The sequence below is a fragment of the Urtica dioica genome, chromosome 2 (assembly GCF_054948205.1).
Source record: "Urtica dioica subsp. dioica isolate 48M chromosome 2, U.dioica_male_clone48M_v1_H2, whole genome shotgun sequence".
Taxonomy (NCBI): Eukaryota; Viridiplantae; Streptophyta; class Magnoliopsida; order Rosales; family Urticaceae; genus Urtica; species Urtica dioica.
Window position 1 is genome coordinate 32,657,746 of NC_142757.1, and position 22,719 is coordinate 32,680,464.

Genomic DNA, 22,719 nt, shown 5'->3' on the forward strand with positions numbered 1-22,719 from the left:
TCACGTAATATAATATATTAATAATGTAAAATATTTTTTCTTTATCTTTGAGTATTTAATTCACTAATTATTAGCGTGGCAAACCAATCTGATAGAAAAAAATTATAGTTTGGTCATTATTGGAAAATTCCAGGAAGTGATACCAGCATATCATTTCTTAAACTAATATAATGATTGGCTGTGAAAGAGATATGAACGAATATATTTATAATTGCTTTAATATTATTGATATACAATTGAATATTAATATTGTGAAATTTTATATGTTCCAGGTCCATGGTCTTATTATAATAATCTCCGCATGGCTGAGATGACTAATTTAATTAGACTAGAAGACATAAGATTAGATCGATAACCATATTGTTGGTTCCTTTTTTGTGGCATAGTTTTAGTTTGACAAAATTGTGTGTTTTAAATTGTTCAAGATATGATTGCAAAGGTCACGTGGTTAGTTTTGCGCGAACTGAACCAGAAATATTTTGTTTTCCTGATCGATTTAATTCGTGGAGATTCTGTTATTGACTCTAATAAAACTCGTCTAGGCTTTCATTAGGTCAATGGGTACTTTTAGGTCAATACACGCTGACCTTATTTTTGAACCAGTCTCATTACCTCGGAGATCTACATCGACAACTAGTTCAAGATAGCTTGCTACTACTGTGCTTGTACAAAGTTTGTGAAGGAAAGGGTTGTGCGATCTTCTGGAAAGGGTTGTGCGTCTTTGGGAGAAGAGTCTCGTGGAAGTGAGAGAGATCTCATATCTAAGGGGAGTTTAGATTGATGTTCATCGTATATTGGAGGACACAGCAGTTTCACTACAACAAATACAACAATTACCGACGATTTTTTTCGTCGGTAATAACCCATTAATCGTCGCTAAATATATTTAGCGATGATTTTAGCGACGATTATTATCGTCGCTAAATGTCCGTGCCTAAATATATTTAGCGACAATTCATTCGTCGCTAAATATTTACCGACGAGATTAGCGACGATAATTTCGTCCCTAAATGTTGTAACGAAAAGTTTTTTTTTAATTTTGTGAAAGATAATTAGCGACAAATTTTCCGTCGCTAATACCTCCAGTGTTTTAATAATTAGCGACGACTTTTTCGTCGCTAATTATTATTTTTTTTTAAAAAAATTTCGTCGTTAATTATTAATTTTTTATGATTTTTTGTTTATGAAATTCTAAAATGAAAAATCAAATAAAAACCAAATTATATTATCCAAATCAACAAAATATATAAAATCCGGTTACGTATGTTTTCGGTTATCGAGAAATATGTAAATAATAATCTACTATATACAAACTATCTAATAAAACACTAGTCGCGACGTTTGCTTTGTCGTCCCGCCGTTCGTTTTCCCCCTCCTCGACGTGAAACGCTCTTCGGCTGGCGCTGAGACTCTGCAAGCTGCGGCGGAACAATGTGCTGATCAGTAGACTGACTTGGTCCGCCGGGCGTCGTTTGCTGGCTAGCGTCGGGAGTCCTCTGCCGGCCGCCCGTCGGAGTGTGGACGCCGGGCGTCGGAGTGTGGACGCCGGGCGTCGGAGTGTAGACGCCGATCGTCGGAGTCTGATGGCAATGGGATGACGGAGCCTGCTGCGAACTCTGCGGCAATTGGGGCATGAACGAGCTAAGGTTGATGCCGGGCACCTGACTCTGTATTGCCTCGGCGAACGCGGCGAGGGTCGATGTCAACACCTCATGCGAGATATATCCTGGTTGGGACGTCCCAGCCTCCGAACCGTAGACTTCGGCGACTTCAGCCGCCATCCGTGCTCCATGTGGCACCAAACGTCCGACGCCGGTCAAGTGATCAGTCCGCGAACCCATAATTAACTAGTTAGTATATATTAATCGAAATAAAAGACAAAATAAATGTAAACTTACATAACGTGCGGAGGCTTCAGGAGTCAGCCATTCGGACTTGTCGGACTGATGTTGGCGCTTGTAGTTCGCAAACAAGCTCTCGAAAGCGCCTGTCTCGGCGCTCTTCTGCATGTAAACAAAACTTCAAGTGTTAGATAATTTTAACGATTTGATGTATCATATAAACATAATTCTTGTACCTCTAATTTGAGAGGGAGTCTGCAAATCTAAGTTCTTATACCTCGGCGCTCTTCTGCATGTATCAAATTTGAGAGGGAGTCTGCAAATCTAAGTTCTTGTACCTCTGATTATTACAGTGAATTTCTTTCCACCACCGGACACACCAGTCCCCTTAAGTATGTGTTTTTTTTATCACAGAACATGGTTATCAAATTTTTATGTATTTATTCTTTTTCTGCTTGTTTGATTGATTGCTTAATTGTTCTTGCACCAACAGATAGTTGTTCAACCAGTCATTCCAATCGATAGTTGAATAAGCTTCTCATTACACGTTTAGTAATTTTGAATGCCATTTTATGTAAATTATGAGGGGTCGTCTAAGTTTTAACTTCTATAATCAAATTGATTAAGAGTCTGCATAAAATATAGTATATTTCCAACCTATGCGTATACAATATTCAGAGAAATCATAAAATCCTCACTTGAAATAATCACTACAACTTGTTTATGCGATTTCTAAAATAATATTTGCGAGATACGTGTCGGAGTTAACACTTGACGCACGTGTTGTTTGGTAGGGGTGATCATGCTTCTACGGGTCTCTGAGAGGTAGTGAAGGCTTGGGACGAACCCGAAAATCACTACCACGCGAGGATATCTTTGATTCGTGATGGAGGTGATCACGCTTCTGCGGGTCCTCGGCAAGTAGTGAAGACATTGGACAAACCCATAAGTCACTACCCTAGAGGATCCTTTGGATTTGTGGTGAAGGTGGTCATGCTTCCACGAATCCCCGAGAGGCAGTGAAGGCTTGGGGCGAACCCAAAATTTACTTTCTCGAGAGGATCCCTTGAATTTATGGTGAAGGTGGTCATGGTTCTTCAGGTCCCCGAAAGGTAGTGAAGGCTTGGGGCAAACCCGAAAGTCACTACCCAGAAACGATACCTTGGATTTGTAATGGCCGCCTTATGATGACTTTCGTTATCTGTGTCCCTATTCTCGTGGTCCTTCGCCTAAACAAGGTAAAGAAAATGAGCTATAGGGGCGCAGAGAGATTACCTTCGTCGTGGGCTCCGACTCTCAACATTAGTTTATGGAGCTAAGTGAGGTCATCTTTTCTCTCTAGATTTCTAGAGAGAAGAACTATGGAGTGAGAGAGAGTGTGTGTGTGTGTGGTTTGCCTAACTTTGAGAAAACTCATTTCTAAGTGATGTTTGGACAAGTATCTATAGGATTCTTTGAACCCTAGTATATGGGTCCCACGTTTTTAGTGAAGTCCTCAAGTGGGGGGATGGCCTTTTGGCGGTGTGGCACGAGGGGCGGGCACCAGAAAATTGTAGAGTGGCTTATTAGGCTCTGGGTCAAAGTGGCGTTCAGCTGAGCGACCTTCAAGTCTAGTGGGTCCCAGGTTTTGGTGGCCTCCGAGTACGTGGCCTGGCCTGTAGGATCTGGTTGGCTTTACGGGCTCCAACGCGGTTTGGGTACTCCAGCATAGTTTGACGGGCTCCAACACTTCGCGGGCTTCAACGTGGTTTTTCGGGCTCCAGGATCTGGTAGCCTTTAGGGTCTGGTGGGCTCCAAAATCTAGAGGCCTTTAAGGTCTAGCAAGCTCCCGCCTTTAGTGGCCTCCAACTGATTGACCTTAAGGGTGTGGTGGGTTCAAGCCTGTGGTGGCCTTCAGGGTCTGATGGAGTACAACATATATATGATGGCCTCTAGCTGAGTGGCCTATAACAATTTGTGGTGGCCCCTAGCTTAGTGGCCTACAAGTCTAGTGGGCTTGAAGCAGCTCCAGCGACTCGACGGGCTCCAGCGCAAGAGGTGGCCTTTTGTTGAGCCACCTTCGCGGCCAATTCCAGCAGACTTACTTTATTGGAAGGTCCCATTGACGCGCATCCAGCCGGTAAGAATTTAGCCTAAGAATTATGAGTTATAAATCTCCAAAATAATAGAACTTTGAGCCGCCTTTGGTGGCACAACAATATCCATCACAAAGAGCGGCATTCATGACTTGGCGGGCTTTAGCTCGATGAGACATGATTGGACTAATGGGCAAGGGACTTCACTTTCGAGTGAACTCGTCATTTCTTATTATGATCATCGTTTTTTATTAGAAGTGTCATTTTTGTACAATACAACTGTTGTAAAGAAATGTCCAAGCAATCTCCGTAAGCTCTCTTAACTTAAAATTCATAATTCCATGTATCTAAACTTAGGCTTATGGATGGAACAGAATTTGTTAAAACGATGTTAAATCTTTACTTTCATCACATAGCACTACAAAAATATGTAATAAATTTTACATAACATAAAACTTCCTATTATAATATTAAACTTAAGAATTAATGACATTTTTAGTCCCTGAACTATGTCGTGTGTAACAAGTTGGTCCTTCGGCGAAAAAAGCTGTAGGATCGATACCTGATGAATGTGAGAAAATCACATTTGGTCATTCTGTCTAATTAATCGTCTATTTAGACGAAATTTGTTGACGTGGCTTGATCGATTAGTGGAGTTACGATTTTGCCCCTGTTTTAATGGTAATATGGTCGTCCCAAATCGAGAAAATCAAATCCCGCTATCTTCCCCTCTATTTCTCACTGCTCGACCACACCATAACCACCGCGCCGTCTCTCTGCTCCGACTCACCCTCTCTTTTTCTCGCCTCTCACTCTCCTTCTCTAGTTCGCTCTTTCTCTCTTTCCTGTGCGACTGAGATTGAGCCACCGCCTATCTCCGTCAAACACGAGATCGGAGAGCACCGCCGTCGTTCTTTTCCTCGAGCGACTGTCCTCAGCCATCGAGCTCCACCGGACGTTGAGCGCACGCCCCTGACGCGGGTCCTGTGCTACCACCGAGTTCGGCGTGTGTACGACGGCCGAGAGAGGATAAGCGCCGCCACCGGACAGGGAGGACCGCCGGAGAAGAACTAGGACCGCTGTGGATTTGGTGGAGGTAAGGATTATCTGACATTGTTGGTTACATTTAATCGATTGAAATATGAAATTACTTAACTATCCTAATCGATCAAGCCACATCAGCAAATTTCTGTCTAAATAGACAATTAATTAGACAGAAGGATCAAACGTGATTTTCTCACATTCACCAGGTATCGATCCTACAGCTTTTTTCGCCGAAGGACCAACTTGTTACACACGACATAGTTCAGGGACTAAAAATGTCATTAATTCTAAACTTAACTATTATCTTTTAGATCTTCACATCCAAATTCCCCTGAAAATTGATAAAGAACTTGAACATTAACTTTCAAAAAAATATAGGTATGGATGCTTTTCTACAGATTTGAAAATTGGTCCCACATAACGGCCAGCGCAGCAACGGAAAAATTAGAGGCGGCAATAGTGGTCATGCATTAGGGGCTCGCGAACTAATTTTTTCTTTGTATGAGAGAGAGAGAGAGAGAGAGAGAGAGAGAGAGAACTGCAATCCAGCTAATTTACCCTTACGAGTCTACAGCGTTGTTGCTTGTTGCGAACCTTAAATTGTGCCTCAAGTTATTACTAGATCGAGTCTAACACAATCAAGGCAAATGAGAAGAAAAACGTAAAAGACTTGAAGGGTTGTACCGAGTAGATTACAATGACAGATACGCTAAGTAGTCAAAACAGTGCCGTTAACAAACCCATACTTCTTGTAAGCTTCCATACCGTACTCACAACACGTTGGAACATACTGACAACTCTTTGGCAATGCAGGCAATATTTCCCCTATATTCCATCAAAATATCACTAAGCAAAAAAAGGAAAAGAATATAACATATAACTCATTAGCTGATCATTGAGAGAGAGAGAGAGAGAGTTTCACTTCCAATATATAAACACACAAGTATTGAATTATGTACAGTTTCACAACTGACATTTCTCTTTTCAAATGGTTCTTCAAAATCATTCTTCGAATACTAAAACTAGTCTATATCATTTACTATTACTCAGGAAATTAAAACAATATTTGTTATTAAAAACTAAAAACTAACCCTTCATAGGCTCACACTCATTCCCTGAGATCTTTTCAATGGACTCTCAAAGCTATTCTCAACAATTTAAATACAAAAGTTCATCCCATTAGCACTGCCATCCAGAAAACTCGTACAAATCAGAAACAAAACTCAGATCTTATATCTTCACACCAGTTTTTGTTTCTTGTCTTCCTTGCAATTTCAATTTACCACGAATCGACACCAAACTTGATGAAGAGGAACAACTTTTTTATTAATATTCTGTAAATTAATACCTGTGTCATTATTGTGTTCAACGGCTATGGACTCTCGAAAACAGAAAATTCAGGTACAAATTATTCAATCCTCCGGTGATCTTGGCTCATCAAACCATCTCGGAGGATCAAAACCAGATCCGCCTACCAGAGACAAAAGTAAAATATAATTGCATAAGATTTTGACTTTTAACTGTGTCACCGAATCGCCAAGAGTTGTCATTGTTCATGCATATACTACGCATAATGATTATAATTTATTACATTTAGCCTGGTGAAACTTTCAACCATGATTGTGATAGGACCTGGGGTACTTCAAATCACAAATTACTAACTTATTGATGAATTTAGTTCAAAAGCATATAGAGGTGAATCAATCCCTCTGCTGCCACGATTATGATGACTAACGAAAATAAAGTAAGAAAAACTAAGTGAATGACCCCTCTTGTAAGTCTAATCAGCCACCCTAAGAACTTATATACAGTTAAATATATTAAGTTAATAAAAACTGCAATCCAATATTAAATTGCTAATTTACCCTTACGGGTCTACCGCATTGTTGCTTGTTGTGAACCTTAAATTGTGCCTCAACTTATTACTAGATCGCATCTAACACAAACAAGGCATATGAGAAGAAAGAAGCAAAAGAGATAAAGGATTATACCGAGTGGATTACAACGGCAAATACGCCAAGTAGTCAAAACGGTGCCCTTAACAAACCCATACTTCTTGTAAGCTTCCATGCCGTACTCACTACACGTTGGAACATACCGACAACTCTTTGGCAACGCCGGCGATATTTCCCCTATATCCCATCAAAATATCACCAAGCAAAAAAAAAATTAAAAAGAAAAAGGAAAAAGAATATAACATACAACTCGTCAGCTGATCATTAATCACACGCTCACTTTTGTAAAATCTAAGCACGGACAACGCAGCTCGAACGCCTAAATTGTCCACTTCCTCGCCTGCTTTGCCATTCTATATCAATTACATTCATCTCCTTCCAAAAACTGCTATTTGAGAGAGAGAGAGAGACCTTTTTCTGTTTCTGGGTGGGAGCCCGAGGAGTCACTGCCTGCTTTCGCAATGGCTGAACGACGGTGACGATGCTGAGGAATGTTGACGAGACTTGGATTCAGTACTGGTGAAGATACAATACGACAATTGAACGAAACAATAACCGCCATTTGACCTTTTTTGGTAGTCTTTGGTCTTCGTAACAATCTAACTGTGTCTACCTTCAAATACCTCAGCCATATTTCTTCAACAAAGGGAAATGGACCATGTGGGTATGACTGATATTGAGTTCAGAGGTGCAAATTCTATAAAATTATGTAGCGTCCTAGAAAAAATAAAATTGGAAGCACTCAATTGATAATGTAGTCATACAAACCTGTAACATCAAACGAATCCAAAGAAAGAAAGAAACACACGGAAAAGTAAGAAGTTGGTCTATATAACCTTAAAAGCGTATGTAAAAAAAAGGATAACACCAAACAATAGTTGAAAAAGAAAGCCAACGATTATTTAACGAACATAAAACCACCCACGAATTTGAGAAGGGGAAACTAACCTTAGACGCCAAGTCCAGCTAAAGCATAGTGTGATATTGGCTAAACCCTCTGTCCGAACAAATCTATTTTGAAGAAACCAACCCAAAAGGCTTGTTATAGGATATTTCTTTGAAGTGAGTTTCTTTCTGGGGTTTTCTTCTTTTTACTTGCTTTATCTTTGCTCAACAGTACTAGGAGCAATTTCCACTTTAGGCTTTCTCCTACCGACGAAAAATGGAGGGGTTTTTTTTTTTTTTTTTTTTTTTTTTTAAGGGCCGACAAAATGGAGTTTAATGGTCCTGAATAATCAGATCCCAAAATGTCATAAATTAGAAAACTATTATTTGGACCAAAGAATACTGAAAAATCCTTGTGTCATCCCTAGAAGTCCTAAGATTATAGGTTTTTCGATTAGTTTTATCTTCAAAAGTGTTGTGGTCGAAAATTTCATTTTTCCTTCGACACCATGAGAACAAAATTCAATATAATGCATTATTACTCATCTGGTCAATGGAAGGTAATGAAAATTCCATTTCCACTAAGCCACCTCCCATTGCTTATTGGAAATGGTATTTTCATTACCCATTTTGATGTCTTTCATTGCTTAACGGAAATGGAATTTCCGTTAACCTTAATGGAAATCCATATTTCCATTAACTTCTAATAAGGAATTAAAAAAAAAATCAAATTTAAATGGTAAATGAAAAGGACTAAACTGTTAAAATTTTAAAAGAATATACTAATATGTAAACTGAATTTCATCTTTATTAATATTTTTTTAAATAAAGTTAAAACATTACAACAATATTATGAATAAAGCATTACAACAAGACTACATTTCATTAATAGTCATGTTTTGAAAGTTAATATCAAAGTTATCAACAAGATCAATGTTCACAAATGTTTCTTGAGAACGTTGTTCGTGTTGACACCAATCTTTGTATATGGTGAGAGCCTCGACCATTTCGGGTTTCAAACTTTGTCTACGATCATCAAGGATGCGACCCGAGCTACTAAATGCGGACTCGGACGACACCGTTGACACCGGGATCGAATGAACATCTCGGGCCATCTTCGGCAAGATCGGAAACATGTTCTCGTGTTGACGCCACCACGCTAGCAAGTTGAGGTCGTCTTGGTTCATGGAGGCAAATTGTTGAGATGTGTATAACGCGATCTCGTTGTTGGAAGCCGTATCTTCAGTGGGTTGGGCATGCGGTGACGATCTTGGAGATGAAGTTCCACCTCGAGCAAAACGAGCTATGTCTCAGAACATTCATTTGCTTGTCGATGAGTGTCGAGGTGGACTCGGCTCGGGAAATACAGGAGCTTGGCGCTGGTAGAACCTGAAAAAGGAGTAAAACTCTTCCACGACCCTAGCATGATCATGTGTAACGTATCTTGTCCAGTATGACGTTTTAAATATTGTAAAAATGTCAAATAACCCCAAAATTTCATTCGAGGGTCTAGAATGCATGCAAAACCATATAAGTAAGGAATTTTTGTAGTTCCCCAATATTTTGAAAATTTTGCTCTCATAGATTCTACGCATGGTTGAAAAATTTCAAAATGGTTACAATCATGAATATGTTCGGCAATTTTTGTAACACTATGTATGGCTAAATAAGATGTGGGTGTGTAAACAGCAGACAATGCACATGTTTCATCGTAAAAAACGTGAAGAAAATGAGTAAAGACCTTAGCCATTGCGATGTCTGTTTCGGTTATGTCATGGCCTCCGTTTCTGTTCACGAATTCTCGTGTAATCTCTACATGTCTTTCGGATAAGAAAGAATGCAACATTAAAAATGTTGAGTTCCATCTAATCTTGTTATCGGTGTGGAATTGTCTCTCCTCAAGACCGTTGATTAAAAAACTCCTCTTAAGGTCGTCTACCCTTTGGTTCGAACTGTTTAACCAAGATATAGCATCTCTAATCTTACGGATACACTCGTCAAAATGCCTAAACCTGGATTTCACTATGAGGTTTATGATGTGGGTTGCACACCTTTGGTGTAAAAGACACTCTTGATTGGGGATCTTAAGACGTAACGCTCTCACCATGGCGTCATTGTTTGTGGCGTTATCTAGGGTTATTGAAATTATTCTATCCTGAAAATTCCACTCTTCTATAACGTCTAGGAGGATTGCTAGTATGGCATCAGCTGTATGACTACCCTCTATTCTCTTAAACGCTACGATCCTCTTGTTGAGATTCCAAGACTGGTCTATGTTATGAACTACAACGGACATGTAGTCCATTTTGGCATTTCCAGACCATATGTCAGAAGTGAGGGCCACGTTAAACCTAGCAGACATGAAGCATGCTCTAAGTGTGTCTTTATCTTCCAAAAAATTTCTTATAATATCACTTCTAAGAGTTTTTCTTGAAATAATGTTTATACCAGGAACTAAGTAATGCACAAATCTACCAAAACCTGCGCTTTCTACATGAGAAAATGATTGGTCGGTAGAAACTATGTACTTTACTAGTTCTTTTCTGAACTCTACGGGATCGTGGGTACTTACCATGGATGTAGATCCCTTCAAGACGCAAACCCTGTAGTGGTGGCGCAACGATGAAGTACCATGAGATGCAGAGTCGGCTTTGACGTGTTTCCCACATTTGTTGCATATTCCCTTCTTTCCTTCGTTGTCAGTGAACTCGATGAAGTATTTCCACATTTCAGAACGGGATTTTCTTTTCTTCTTCTCTTGTGGAAGTTGTTGTGCTTCGGGGGCTTCGTCTTCAGGTGACTCGTGTAGAGGTGGTGGAGGTGATGGCTCGTGTTGAGGTGGTGGAGGTGGTGGAGGTGATGGCTCGTGTTGAGGTGGTGGAGGTAGAGGAGGTGATGGCTCGTGTTGAGGTGGTTGAGGTGCCTCTTGTTGTTGTTCTTCAAATCTACGGAGTTGTTCTCGGTACACCATGTAAGGGTCTCATGTGGATTTTGATGGGAGCTAGAAGGTTGGGCGCGATGAGGATGATATTGTGTACCATATTGTTCGTTAATTGGACGGGGAGGAGGTGGAGGTTGTTGTGAAAGAAATTGTGTTAGATATTCAGGTTGATAAGGGGAGATCGGGGCGAATCGGGCTAATTCTAGAGGGACATTAGGTGGATGCCATTGTGGTCGGTGATATTCGATGTAATTGGGATTTTCAGTAAGGTTTACCCAATTTTGTGAAAATTGTTGAGGTGGAGAGGGTTGTTCAACTTCGTCGTGTTGCTAGTCTTGTTGTTGTGATTGTGACGGCGTGACAGTGCTAGAACTTCGGCGCGATTCATGTGAACCTCGACGAGAACCTCGGTGAGATGTTGACTCTCCAGACATTATAATACTAACTTAAGTATATAATATTAATTTTATAAACTTAATTATCTAAAAAAATTATAATACTAACTTAAGTATATAATAAATATTTTATAAACTTAGTTATATAAACAAAATTATAAAACTAACTTAAGTATATAATAAATATTTTATAAACTTAATTATCTAAAAAAATTATAATACTAACTTAAGTATATAATAAATATTTTATAAACTTAGTTATATAAACAAAATTATGATACTTAAGTATATAATATTAAGTAAACAAACAACTTAAGTATATAATATTAAGTAAAATAAAAACTTAAGTATATACTAATTATTTTAAAACTTAACTATAAAAATAAATTTAGTATACAAACTTATAAATTTTGTATGTGGAGAATATGAGAGAATTTGAGAGTTTGAGAGATTGAGTTGTGATTAAAAATGTTAGAATTCGGATGTATTTATAGAAAAAATAAAAAGTGGGTTAAAATTTAAAGAATTGTGTAAATTCGGAGGGCCAAAGGTCAAATAACGGACAAATTTTTTCAGCCATCCAGATCATAATCGTTGATGATCTAACGGTTGGGATTTAATAAAAATAATTAAAGAAACGTTAATATTAACGTTACAAACACACAGACACACTGCAGTGCAATATGTCAGCACCAACGGTACACACGCCTGCCACCATTTCTGTGTGGTCACTTGCCATTTCCGCCACGTGTCCGGAAGGAAATTTCCGCCTGCCATTCTGACGGTACACGGAAGTACCGTGAGTCTCCCACACCACACGGAATCCCGTCATTCCGTGTGGTCCCGTACCGACAAGCCAGCATGACATTATTACTAATAACTTATTAGTCATATTTTTATCAAATTTCTCAAACAAAACCAAGTTGAAAAACGGCATTTAAAAAAAGAAGAAGGAGAAATAGAAAATAATAGTTTTTTTAATAGAATAAAAAGTTGGGGGTTATATCTGTAATTATAATTCATCTTGACCGTTCGGTACAGAAATTACCGAAAAACGTCACTACTGGTTGTTAGTTTTGACTAAGGGATTTTTCGTGAGGCACGAAAATGATAGTCTTTTCTAGGGGTGGCAATTCGGGTTACGTGTCGTGTTCGTGCCGTGTTTTCTTCGTTTTCATGTTATTTTTGACAGACCCAGACACGACCCATTCATTAATCGTGTCTAGGAGCAGAACCCAAACATGACCTGTTGATGTTGATTTCAACAATCTCAAATTATAATATAGCGTTTATATATTTGATTTATTATAAGTATGAGTTTCGGGAGACGTCGTATAAGAAGCAAAAGAAAATTTAAAAGAAATGAACCGAAACAAATATAAATGCTCGAAGCTTTTATTAATAATTGAATAAATTTCAGACCGGAAGGAGTCGAAGTGCCGAACTTGATAAGGACGAACTCAAAGTAATAAAGTAATGAATGATCGAAAATAATCCGTTAGCTTGCGTGTGTGAAATTTGACATATCAGCTTCTATTTATAGTCGAGGTTGGCCTGTGGAAGCAGACACGTGTTTGTCAATTCGGCTCCGTCGCGTCGCTAGTCAAAGCTATCACAGATCCGGTCTTTGCGGCGAGGTCTTCTATCTGATCGAGACCGCTTCTTCGTGCTGAGTCAACGCGGGCGGCTCTTCCTGTGGCGAACCAGGCTCTTTATTGGGCCTGGGCCGAGCTCCATGAGTCGAGCTGGGTCCAGACATACCCCTGGGAGCCGGACTAGGTCTGTTGTTGGGCTTTGGTCTGTCCAAAGTCCAACTTAAATGGTTTTGTTATTTTTATTTTTAGAAATTTGATTTTTGACCCCCACTTGGGGTCGTGCTTCGAGTTCGCCTTGACCACGCAGAGACAGACCAAGTCGCCACAAGAAGAGCCGCCCGCGTTGACTCAGCACGAAGAAGCGGTCTCGATTAGATAGAAGACCTCGCCGCAAAGACCCACTATTTTTTTTGTCAAACCCAGACCCAACCCACTAAGACCCATTTATTAATCGTGTCTCAATGAACCATGTAACCCACAAACCCACTTAGACTCATAGACACATTTAGACCACTAAACTCATTTGAACACGCGAATCGATTTAGGCCCTTAGACATGTTTACTTCAAAATATTAAAATTCTCTAAATCGAATTAAATAACAAATTAGTCATAATAAGTAATTAATAAAAATACTCCATATAATCAACTAAGCCACCAACATAATATTTTTACTACAAAAGAGAAGTTCAAACACAATCCATTGGGTCATTATGGGTCTTTCTCGTGTTTAACCATTAACAACTCATTTAATATTCGTGTCTAATTGGGTCCCAATGGGTTGTCGTGTTCGTGTCGTGTTCACCCGTTATTTAATTGTGTTAATCGTGTTCGACACGGATGGACCCAGATCCATTTTAGGTCGACCCAAACCCATTTACACCGTGTCGTAACTGTGTCGTGTCTCGTGTACGGCCCCGAATTGCCACCCCTAGTCTTTTCCGATAGTTGGCGGAAATGGAAGGGTGGCTTACAAAAATAAATTGAGGAAATTGTATTGTTATGCGTGCAACGATAATAAATGGCTTAAAAAATTATAACGTTACACACAATGAAGCTGAAATTAATTTTGGGCTTTTGGATGTTGTAACGGTCAGATGAATCAAAGGTCAAAAATATTTGTTTGTTATAACAAATTTACTCGTTGTGGGTTGGAATTTCAAATATATATATATATATATATATATATATATATATATATATATATATATATAAAATATTTCTTCTGATATCTATTATAAATAGACCATTTTTCATTCTTTTTTTTTTCATACCTCTCATTTCTCTCAACCTCAAAACCTCTCAACTCTCAAACAACACTATTCTCTCAAGTTATTCTCTATAAAATTATAATGTTATTTACAGTATATAGTTTATAATTTAATTTATAGTATATAGTTTCCACTTAAAATTGATATTATATACTTACATTTATAAAATTTATACTATATAGTTTTGATTTATAAAAAGGGTACTCTAGCAAACTAGCCATTTTGAAACGTTATAATTGCAATCTAGCCAACGTTTCAAATGTTTTAGTAAAATAGTCATTCCCTTTTATTAACTTACCAAAACACCCTTTGCCACCTATTTCTTTTTGTTTCTTTAAAAAAATACTAAAAATGGAAATTTTGAAAGAAAAAAAAAATCCTTCAAACTGGTAACGGCTTACCTAAAAAAAGAAATAAATTAATTAAATTGAGAAAAAAAAATAATTAACGAAATTAAAACTCATAGCAATTTACGACAATTAACGAAAATTTACACCATAGAAACTAGCAAACCATAAACGTTAAAACATGAGAAATCATTAACCAAAATATGCATCATAGAAACTGACAGACCATTAATATTAATTAATGAAAATTTGCAAGAATTAACTGTACAAACTTCAACAATATGGGAAATCATGAAAAAAACGTTGATTTTTTAAAATAATTACAACGCGTCGTCGCCATCTCGACTTCACCGCCTGGAGACCTGCAGATCTATGCCCCCTAGAGCGCCGCTCTCCAGAACGGTGTTCGTCGGCGCCAAACGAGCATCGTCCTCCAAAAGTCATGGCAAGAGGTCGCGCGGATCTGGCCCCGTCCGAGAGAGAGATAGAGAGAAAGGTGTTGGCGGCGGCGAGGCTATGATGCTGCCATAGCCGATATTTGGTCGTGCAGCGTTGTCCTCTTCGTTCTCATGCCCCCAACGTGATGGCCATCCCATTGTATGCGCTAGATCTGTGTTTTTTTTACGACTTGATAGAGAGAGAGAGAGAGAGAGAGAGAGAGAGAGAGAGAGAGAGAGAGAGAGTGTGTGTGTGTGTGTGTGTGACGTGCATATAGATAGCAGTTAATAACTAATTGCTACGATAAAGGAATGAAAATAAAGTAATTTTTATTAATAATTAACATTTCAAATTTCAAACGTTGATTTTATTGCAATTGTATATAATTTTAGAATGGGTATATATGATTAATAATTAATCTCAAACCTTGAGTTTAAAGTGGCCTAGTTAGTTACAAAATTCATATATATATATATATATATATATATATATATATATATATATATATTATAGTTAAATTTTTATAATTATAATTATATAGTTATTCTCTATAAAAAAAATTCCAAAATTTTAGTCTATATTTTGATTGGTATAATATAGTTAAATTCTTAAGAATATAGTTATAATTTAAGTTTTTATAAGCATGTCTGGCGAGTCATCATCTCACCGAGATTCTTGTCGAGGTTCGTGCGAATCACGTCGAAGTTCTAGTCGCACTCTCACATCGTCACAATCACAACAACAAGAGGAGCAACATGAAGAAGTTCAACAACTCTCTCCACCACGACAATTTCCAGAAAATTGGTTAAACATTTCGAAATTTCCTAACTACGAAAACACCGAATATCAACCCGTCTCCGATCCAACTTTTTCATATCGACCTCCAAGTGTCCCTCTAGAATTATCCCAATTCGCCCCGGTATCCACTTATCAACCACAATATGTTTCACAACAACCTCCACCACTCCCTCCTCTACATCAACAACAATATTTTACATAACAACATCCACCACCTCCACATGCTCAACCTTCTAGCTCACAACAACATCCACCACGAAGACCCTTACATGGTATACCACGAACAATTTCATAGATTTCAAAATCAGTCAGCTCATCCACCACCTCAATGCAAGTTACCTCATCCACCACCTCAACGCGAGTCACCTCTTCAACACCTCCACCACCTCCCCTTCAAGATCCACCAAATCCCGAAGACCAAGAAAATCCACAAGCTGAACAACCAAAGAAAAAAAGATAATCACATTCCCAAATGTGAAAATACTTCCTAGAGATCCACGATGACGAAGGAAAAATTTCACTGTTACAAGTATGGGAACCTCATCAAAGTGGATAGCTCACAACAAGGGACTTACGCCACCACTGTAAGATGTGTATCAAGGTCGGATCTTCTTCATCTCAAGAACGTACCCACAATCCCGATGAATTTAGAAAAGAACTTGTTAAATACATAATTTCTACCGATCAATCATTTTAACATGTAGAAACCATAGGCTTTGGTAGATTTGTGCCTTAGTTAATTCCTGTCATTCAACTGATTTCAAGAAAAACTCTCCATACATAAATTATGAAAAAATTTCATGAAGAAAAAGATACACTTAGAACAAGCTTCATCTCTGCTATCATTTAATGTAGCTCTAACGTCTGATATTTGGTCGGGAAATGCCAAAATGGACTACATGACTATTGTTCATAACATAGATGAGGCTTGAAACTTAAACAAGTGGATCATAGCCTTTAAGAGAATAGAGGGTAGTCACACCGTAAATGTCATATTAGGAATCCTTTTAGATGTTATAGAAGAGTGGAACCTACGTGAGAGAATCGTTTCCATAACTCTTGAAAATGCCACAAACAGCGACTTCATGGTTAGAGCTTTACAAGTTAAGATGCCAAATCAAGACTCCCTTTTACACCAAAGATGTTCTACCCATATCATAAACCTTATAGTGAAAGCCAAGTTTAGGAAGGTAGATGAGTGTATTAGTAAGATTAGAGAAGCCATACCTTGGATAAACATTTCAACCCAAAGATTAGACATACTCAAGAGGCGATTTTTATTTAACAGTCTTGACGAGAGGAGCTTTCACACCGATAACATGATTAGGTGGAACTCAACATTTTTAATGTTAAATTCCTTCTTGGCCGATAGATATGTAGAAGTTACCCATGAATATGTGAACAAGTACAGAGGCAATGACATAACCGAAGCATATATCACAGTGGCTAACTGTTTTACTCATTTTCTTCACGATTTTTTTTATGACGAAACATGTGCATTGTCTGTCGTTTACACACCCACGACTTATTTAGCACTATATACTTTTACAAGAATTGCCGAACATCTTCACGATTATAACCAATTTGAAATAATTCAACCATGTATCGAATCTATGAGAGCAATTTTTTTTTAATATTGGGGAACTTCAAATATTCCTTACTTATGTGATTTTGCATACATTCTAGATCCCCGAATGAAATTTGGAGGTTATTTTATATTTTTACAGTATTTAAAACGTCATACTGAATAAGATTACGTGGCACATGATCATACTAGGGTCGTGGAAGAGTTTTACTCCTTTTTCAGGTTTTACCAATGACAAATTCTAACTCATCCCGAGCCGAGTCAACCCCGACACGCCTCAACAAGTAAATGAATGTTTTTAGATATAGCTCGTTTTGCCCGATGGGGAACTTAATCTCCAAGATCATCACATTTTTCTCAACCATTGAAGAGACATCTGAACACGATGAGATCATGCTATACTACTCTCAAAAAATTTCCTCCACGAACCAAGATGACCTCATCTACTCGTAAAGGCATCATGAGAAACATGGTTTCCATATTGTCCAAGATGGCCCAAGATGTACATTCGATCTCGATTTCAACGATTTCGTCTAAATCTGCATTTAGTGTTTGGGTCGCATCATTGACAATCGAAAGTAGAGTTTGAAATTCGAAATGGTCGAGTCACTCACCGTTTACAAAGATTGGTGTCAACACGAAGAACACTCTCAAGAAACATTTGTGACCATTGATCTTGTTTAATATTTTGATGTAAACTTCCAAAACATGACTATTCATGAACTATAGTCTTGTTGTAATGTTTTTATCATAATCTTGTTGTAATTTTTTTTATCATAGTCTCGTTGTAATGTTTTTATCATAATGTTGTTGTAATGTTTTAATTTTTCTGTTTTTTTTTTCATTTTTTAAGTGAATAATAAAGATGCAATTAAATCTATAAATTAGTACCTTCTTTTGAAAGTTAAACATTTTAATCCCGTTGATTTACCATCTAAATTTGATTTTTTATTTTTTTTATTACTTACAGGATAACATAATTTTCGTTAAGCCTAACGGAATTGCGACTTTTGTTATCATAATATTGTTGCAATCTTTTATTTTTATTTGTATTTTTATCGCTTTTTATTTCGATTTTCACTTCCTCTATATCGTATATTTAGATTGAATTTTGATCACAACTCATCTTAAGCATTGGAAGGAAATGCCACTTCGATAAGCCACCGAAAGCACTTTATCGGCACCGAAAGTGGCATTTCCTTCTAATCCTTTGGATGAATCGTGATCAAAATTAAATCTTAATGTACAATATAGAGGAAGTGAAAATCAAAATGAAAAGCGATAAAAATAAAAATAAAAGTAAAATATTGAAATAATAAGCTCTACTATGTCTATTCACAAAATAAAAAATAAGATTGATCTCTCTTATGTCAAAAATATATAAAATTGGTCTTTTAGCTATTTTTTTGGATAAAAATGAGATTGAAATATTTTCAACACCATATTCTATTAGGCTAGATTGTTATTTTGACTAAGGATTATATTAAGTGTTCAAAAATCTAGAAACTTATGAAATTTGCAATGGTTATCGATACTTAAAGATGAAATTTAAAGAAACTTGTGATTAAATTTAATCAGTTTAGCGATAGTTAGCGATGCATGGGCGAGGCATGTTGCCCGTTCATGGTGCTAACAAAGACGCTTCTCCGAGCTCATGAGCTCACGAAAATGCTTATTTGTGCCCATGAGTTCATGAAGACACTCCTCAAAGTCCATTAGCTCATAGAGACTCTTCTACAAGCTCGTGAGCTCATGAACACGTTTTTCCAGGACCACAAGCCTAAATGGCCATGTCACTGAGCCTGGGGACTTATATCGGTCATCCTCCGAGCCCACGTGCCCAAATGAGTATGTTTCCAAGCCCGGGGACTCATCCCGACCATCCTCTAAGGCCACGAGCCCAAATAACCTTCTCTCTGATCCTGAGGACTCTCGGCCATTATTTGAGCCAACGAGCCCAGATAACCATGTCTTCAAGCTCGGGGACTTGTCATGGACACCCTCCGAGCCCAAGGAGAACCTTCCCTCTGAGCCCATATCCTAGGAAGACGTCGACTACGAGCACATCTCCTAAGAAATATCCTTCTATCCAAGCCCATATCCTAGGAAAATCCTTCTCTCTAATCCCATCTCCTAGGAAACCCTTCTCTTCGAGCCCTTCTCCTTAACATCCTCCTATCAAAATGCTGGACTAGTAGAAAGGACATTAAAGAAAAAAAATTGTGCGTTTGTTTTATAATTCTGATTGGAAAAAATTTTAGAACCCTGGCTCGGATACCAAATAATATGATCATTAACAACAAATGTGATAAGAGCCAATAACAATGATTGAAAAAGAACCCAAGATCTGCAATGAACAAGGTTGTTGTGAGTTGAACCAGTACCTAAACTGATAAGAACTAAGGGTACAGATTGTATGACACCACACCAAGATACTCAAGAACAATATGCTCAAGAATGAAGATGATAACTCAAGTTGATGAACGCTGCCAGTTAAACTTGATAAGTTCACAAAGTCTTCTCCAGAAAACAGAAAGACACAAACCTACAATATTTCATTCAAACGGATTGTTATCTAATTACAATCACTAAAACACAATATTTATAACATTGGAGAGGCTTTACAATCAGGCAAAAATGTTCAGCTCTAACAACTCTAAACAAAACATTAAATGCAACTCTAACAAGTATCTTATTTATAGAATAATATCTCTTATTGTGATAAATAAATAATATATTAATGATATTATTTATCGAGAATATCATGAAGATATTCTATATTATTCAGTTACTAGATTAATATATACTAGAGTGAAAAGTAAATAAATATCATATATGGAATAGATATTTTATTTATTAAAGTATCTAGAACATATTTGATTTGTTATATTCATAGAACAAATAACTCACATTAATTAGAATAAGAGCAAAGCAAATCAAGTAAGTGCATATTCTATTTCGGGTAAGCTAGAAAGCTATAAATAGGGGGCTTAGCGCCAAAATTGCTCATTCAAGCCTATTTCACTCATGGAATTTCGGAAACCCCATATCTCTTGGATGGGACATTTTTTTCCTCTCTCTCTCCTAGTTGGAAAATTCTTTCATACCACTTCCCAAAGAAAGAAAGTATAATTCTAACACTTTGTTTGAATAATTAGTGAGAAAATAGTTGGTCCAGCCCTTGGTCTCTTTCCTTCTGGAGATTACATCTTGGAAGACTCTGGTATCGATCAACCAACGAGCAACCGAGAAATCCGATAGCTTGGAGATCCGATGATCTAAGGAGCAATGAGCAGCCGAGATTTGAAGATTGCTAAAAGCCCGACACAAGAAACAAGGAGATCCAAAAGCTAGGAGTGCGGAGTATCTGTAGATGAGCCCAACAGTATGTTACTTAATCTTCATATGATTTGTGTTGATTATGCTTGTCTAAATACTAGATTTGTTGTTGTTGAACGATCTTGAGTATACTGGTAATTATTTTTTACATTAAAGATTAGTGATCGCTCGCATTTTCTTTCATTCCGCATTTGTAAACATATTATAGGGTTAAGAGATTGATTACCCAATAAGAAGTATTGAAACGATCGTTCGTGTTCAATACATGAGAACTTTAATTAACTCTTAGTGGAAGTAATTTATCCATCAACCGGGTATTGGAGCGATCGTTTGTGTCCGATACCCCAACTTTTATTTCTCAACCATTAATATTAAGGGCTAGAGTTAAATTCTCGTAGTTTACCATTTGACTAAGGAATCATGGTTTTCAATTTAAAACGTTTTTCGAAATATAAGATATATGTTTGATTGTTCATCGTTTTTAATCAAAACTACAATTATTCAAGAACATGTTCATAATAATAATTGGCTACATAGCCATCTTAAACACTAGCAATTTGGTTTTAGCCAACCTTTCGTTAATTTCTCGTAAATAGCCATCTTGCTTACGTGGCATCTTATTAATTGAATTAGTTTTACACATTTTCCCTTATTTATTACGCCCGCTAATTGAATTAGGCAGTTTTTTTTAATTTTGAATATTATCAATTTGGAAAGATTGTTGACGTGTACTTTGAAATTTTCAGCGTTGACTTTAGCTAATTAGTTTCTTTTTTCGTGGCAATTCATTATGGATAAAATCTGTAAATATATTTTTTTATTTATTGAATATATCTGTAAATAAAACATACATTTACGTGACTCATGAACATATTAACATGAATATATCTGTAAATAAAACATACATTTACGTATTTGAGAACAAATATATCTGTAATTAATCCACATAGTGGTAGAAGAACCAATATTTATCAATTCTGAAACAGTATTTGAGATTCAGAAAGAAAAAACAAAAAACAAGAAATGAACCTTTTTCATTTCTAGAAAACAGACTGATCGCCGAGTTCCTGCCGAGCCATGCATTCCCTCAAAACCCGCTCGAAAAAATCCTCCAAAGTGATTCACAAATATGGACTCCAGCTTTTCTGAAAGAAGGTCAATATTCACTCACCTAAGGGTTGTATTACATAACCTATTGATTGCTCGCACGTTCACAGTAAGTACGTACGAAAGAATCTTTCGTTGGGGAAGCAATGATGCTTAGGGCTCTTATGTATCAATGAAGGTATAACGAAATAATTAACTTTTATCGATACGAGTTGAACCTAGGAGATTGAGGTCATGAATTGACTATATCAATAGACGCTCATAACATTGAGTAAAATATATTTCTGGTAACAAGAAGAGTGAAGTCTTGGCTCATCATGTTGTGTGACACCGAGATTCACGAATTGAATGAATAAGAGAAAATAGAGGTTTCGTCCAATTATTCGGATTCGTAAGAGCTTCAGTTACTAGGTCCACAGTTCCCAAGGTGGGTTCGATAAAGATGGATAGTGATACTCGTAATAATTAGATAATTGATTACACACTCACTACTGCAACTTGGTTTTAATATCTTTCGCATTCGTAATAAAGTATTTTACGAATAAGTTAGTACTTGTTAAAGTAAGTTCGAAATATAATTTAGATTTAAATGGGCTTAAAAAAGAGTAATTTAAATCAGCCCAGAAGGCCAAATAAGACTTGTTGTAGGCGTGTACATGATGGTGCATGAGCCTTGGATTTGTTTGATCAAAGCCGAATTGAATTGGGGCTTTTATCAAATAGGAAAAAAAATATTATATATTAAATATGATCTGATTTGGTGAGTATTTAATATAGTAATTATTTATGAGAGTGTCATTGAGATATTCTCTACCATTCTATTTATAGAATAGTATATCTTATTGTTATAAACAAATAATATATTAAGTAGTTATTTATTGAGAGCATCATGGAGATATTCTCTACTATCCTATTTATATAGTAGTATCTCTTATCGTGAGAAATAAATAATATATTAATGATATAATTTATTGAAAATATCATGGAGATATTCTATATTATTCAGTTACCTGATTAATATATTCTTAAGTGATGAGTAAATAAATATCATATATGAACTCGATAATATTTATTAAAGTATTGTTGTCGCACGAAAATGAACAAC

At 37.0% G+C, this 22,719-nt stretch overlaps 1 protein-coding gene across 11 annotated transcripts; it reads right to left on the reverse strand.

Moving 5' to 3' along the window:
* Window positions 1-5,514: 5,514 nt before the first annotated feature.
* On the reverse strand, window positions 5,515-8,209 carry LOC149404423 (membrane protein insertion efficiency factor). Of its 11 annotated transcripts, none has more exons than XR_016295481.1 (6): window positions 7,864-8,196; window positions 7,327-7,683; window positions 7,163-7,255; window positions 6,952-7,092; window positions 6,309-6,431; window positions 5,515-5,806 (listed from the first exon to the last, which is right to left on the reverse strand). XR_016295481.1 is itself a non-coding variant. In XM_089606875.1 (5 exons), exons 2-5 carry the CDS (start codon window positions 7,475-7,477, stop codon window positions 5,670-5,672), a joined length of 501 nt encoding a protein of 166 aa, XP_089463001.1. In that variant the 5' UTR covers window positions 7,478-7,551; window positions 7,864-8,209; the 3' UTR covers window positions 5,515-5,669. The 11 variants fall into 11 exon arrangements, 6 of the variants coding, with proteins under 6 accessions (XP_089463001.1, XP_089462999.1, XP_089462998.1 ...); XR_016295480.1 differs by having other exon boundaries at window positions 5,515-5,785; window positions 7,864-8,193; XR_016295483.1 differs by having other exon boundaries at window positions 5,515-5,785; window positions 7,196-7,255; window positions 7,864-8,178.
* Between the last annotated feature and the right edge of the window lie 14,510 nt (window positions 8,210-22,719).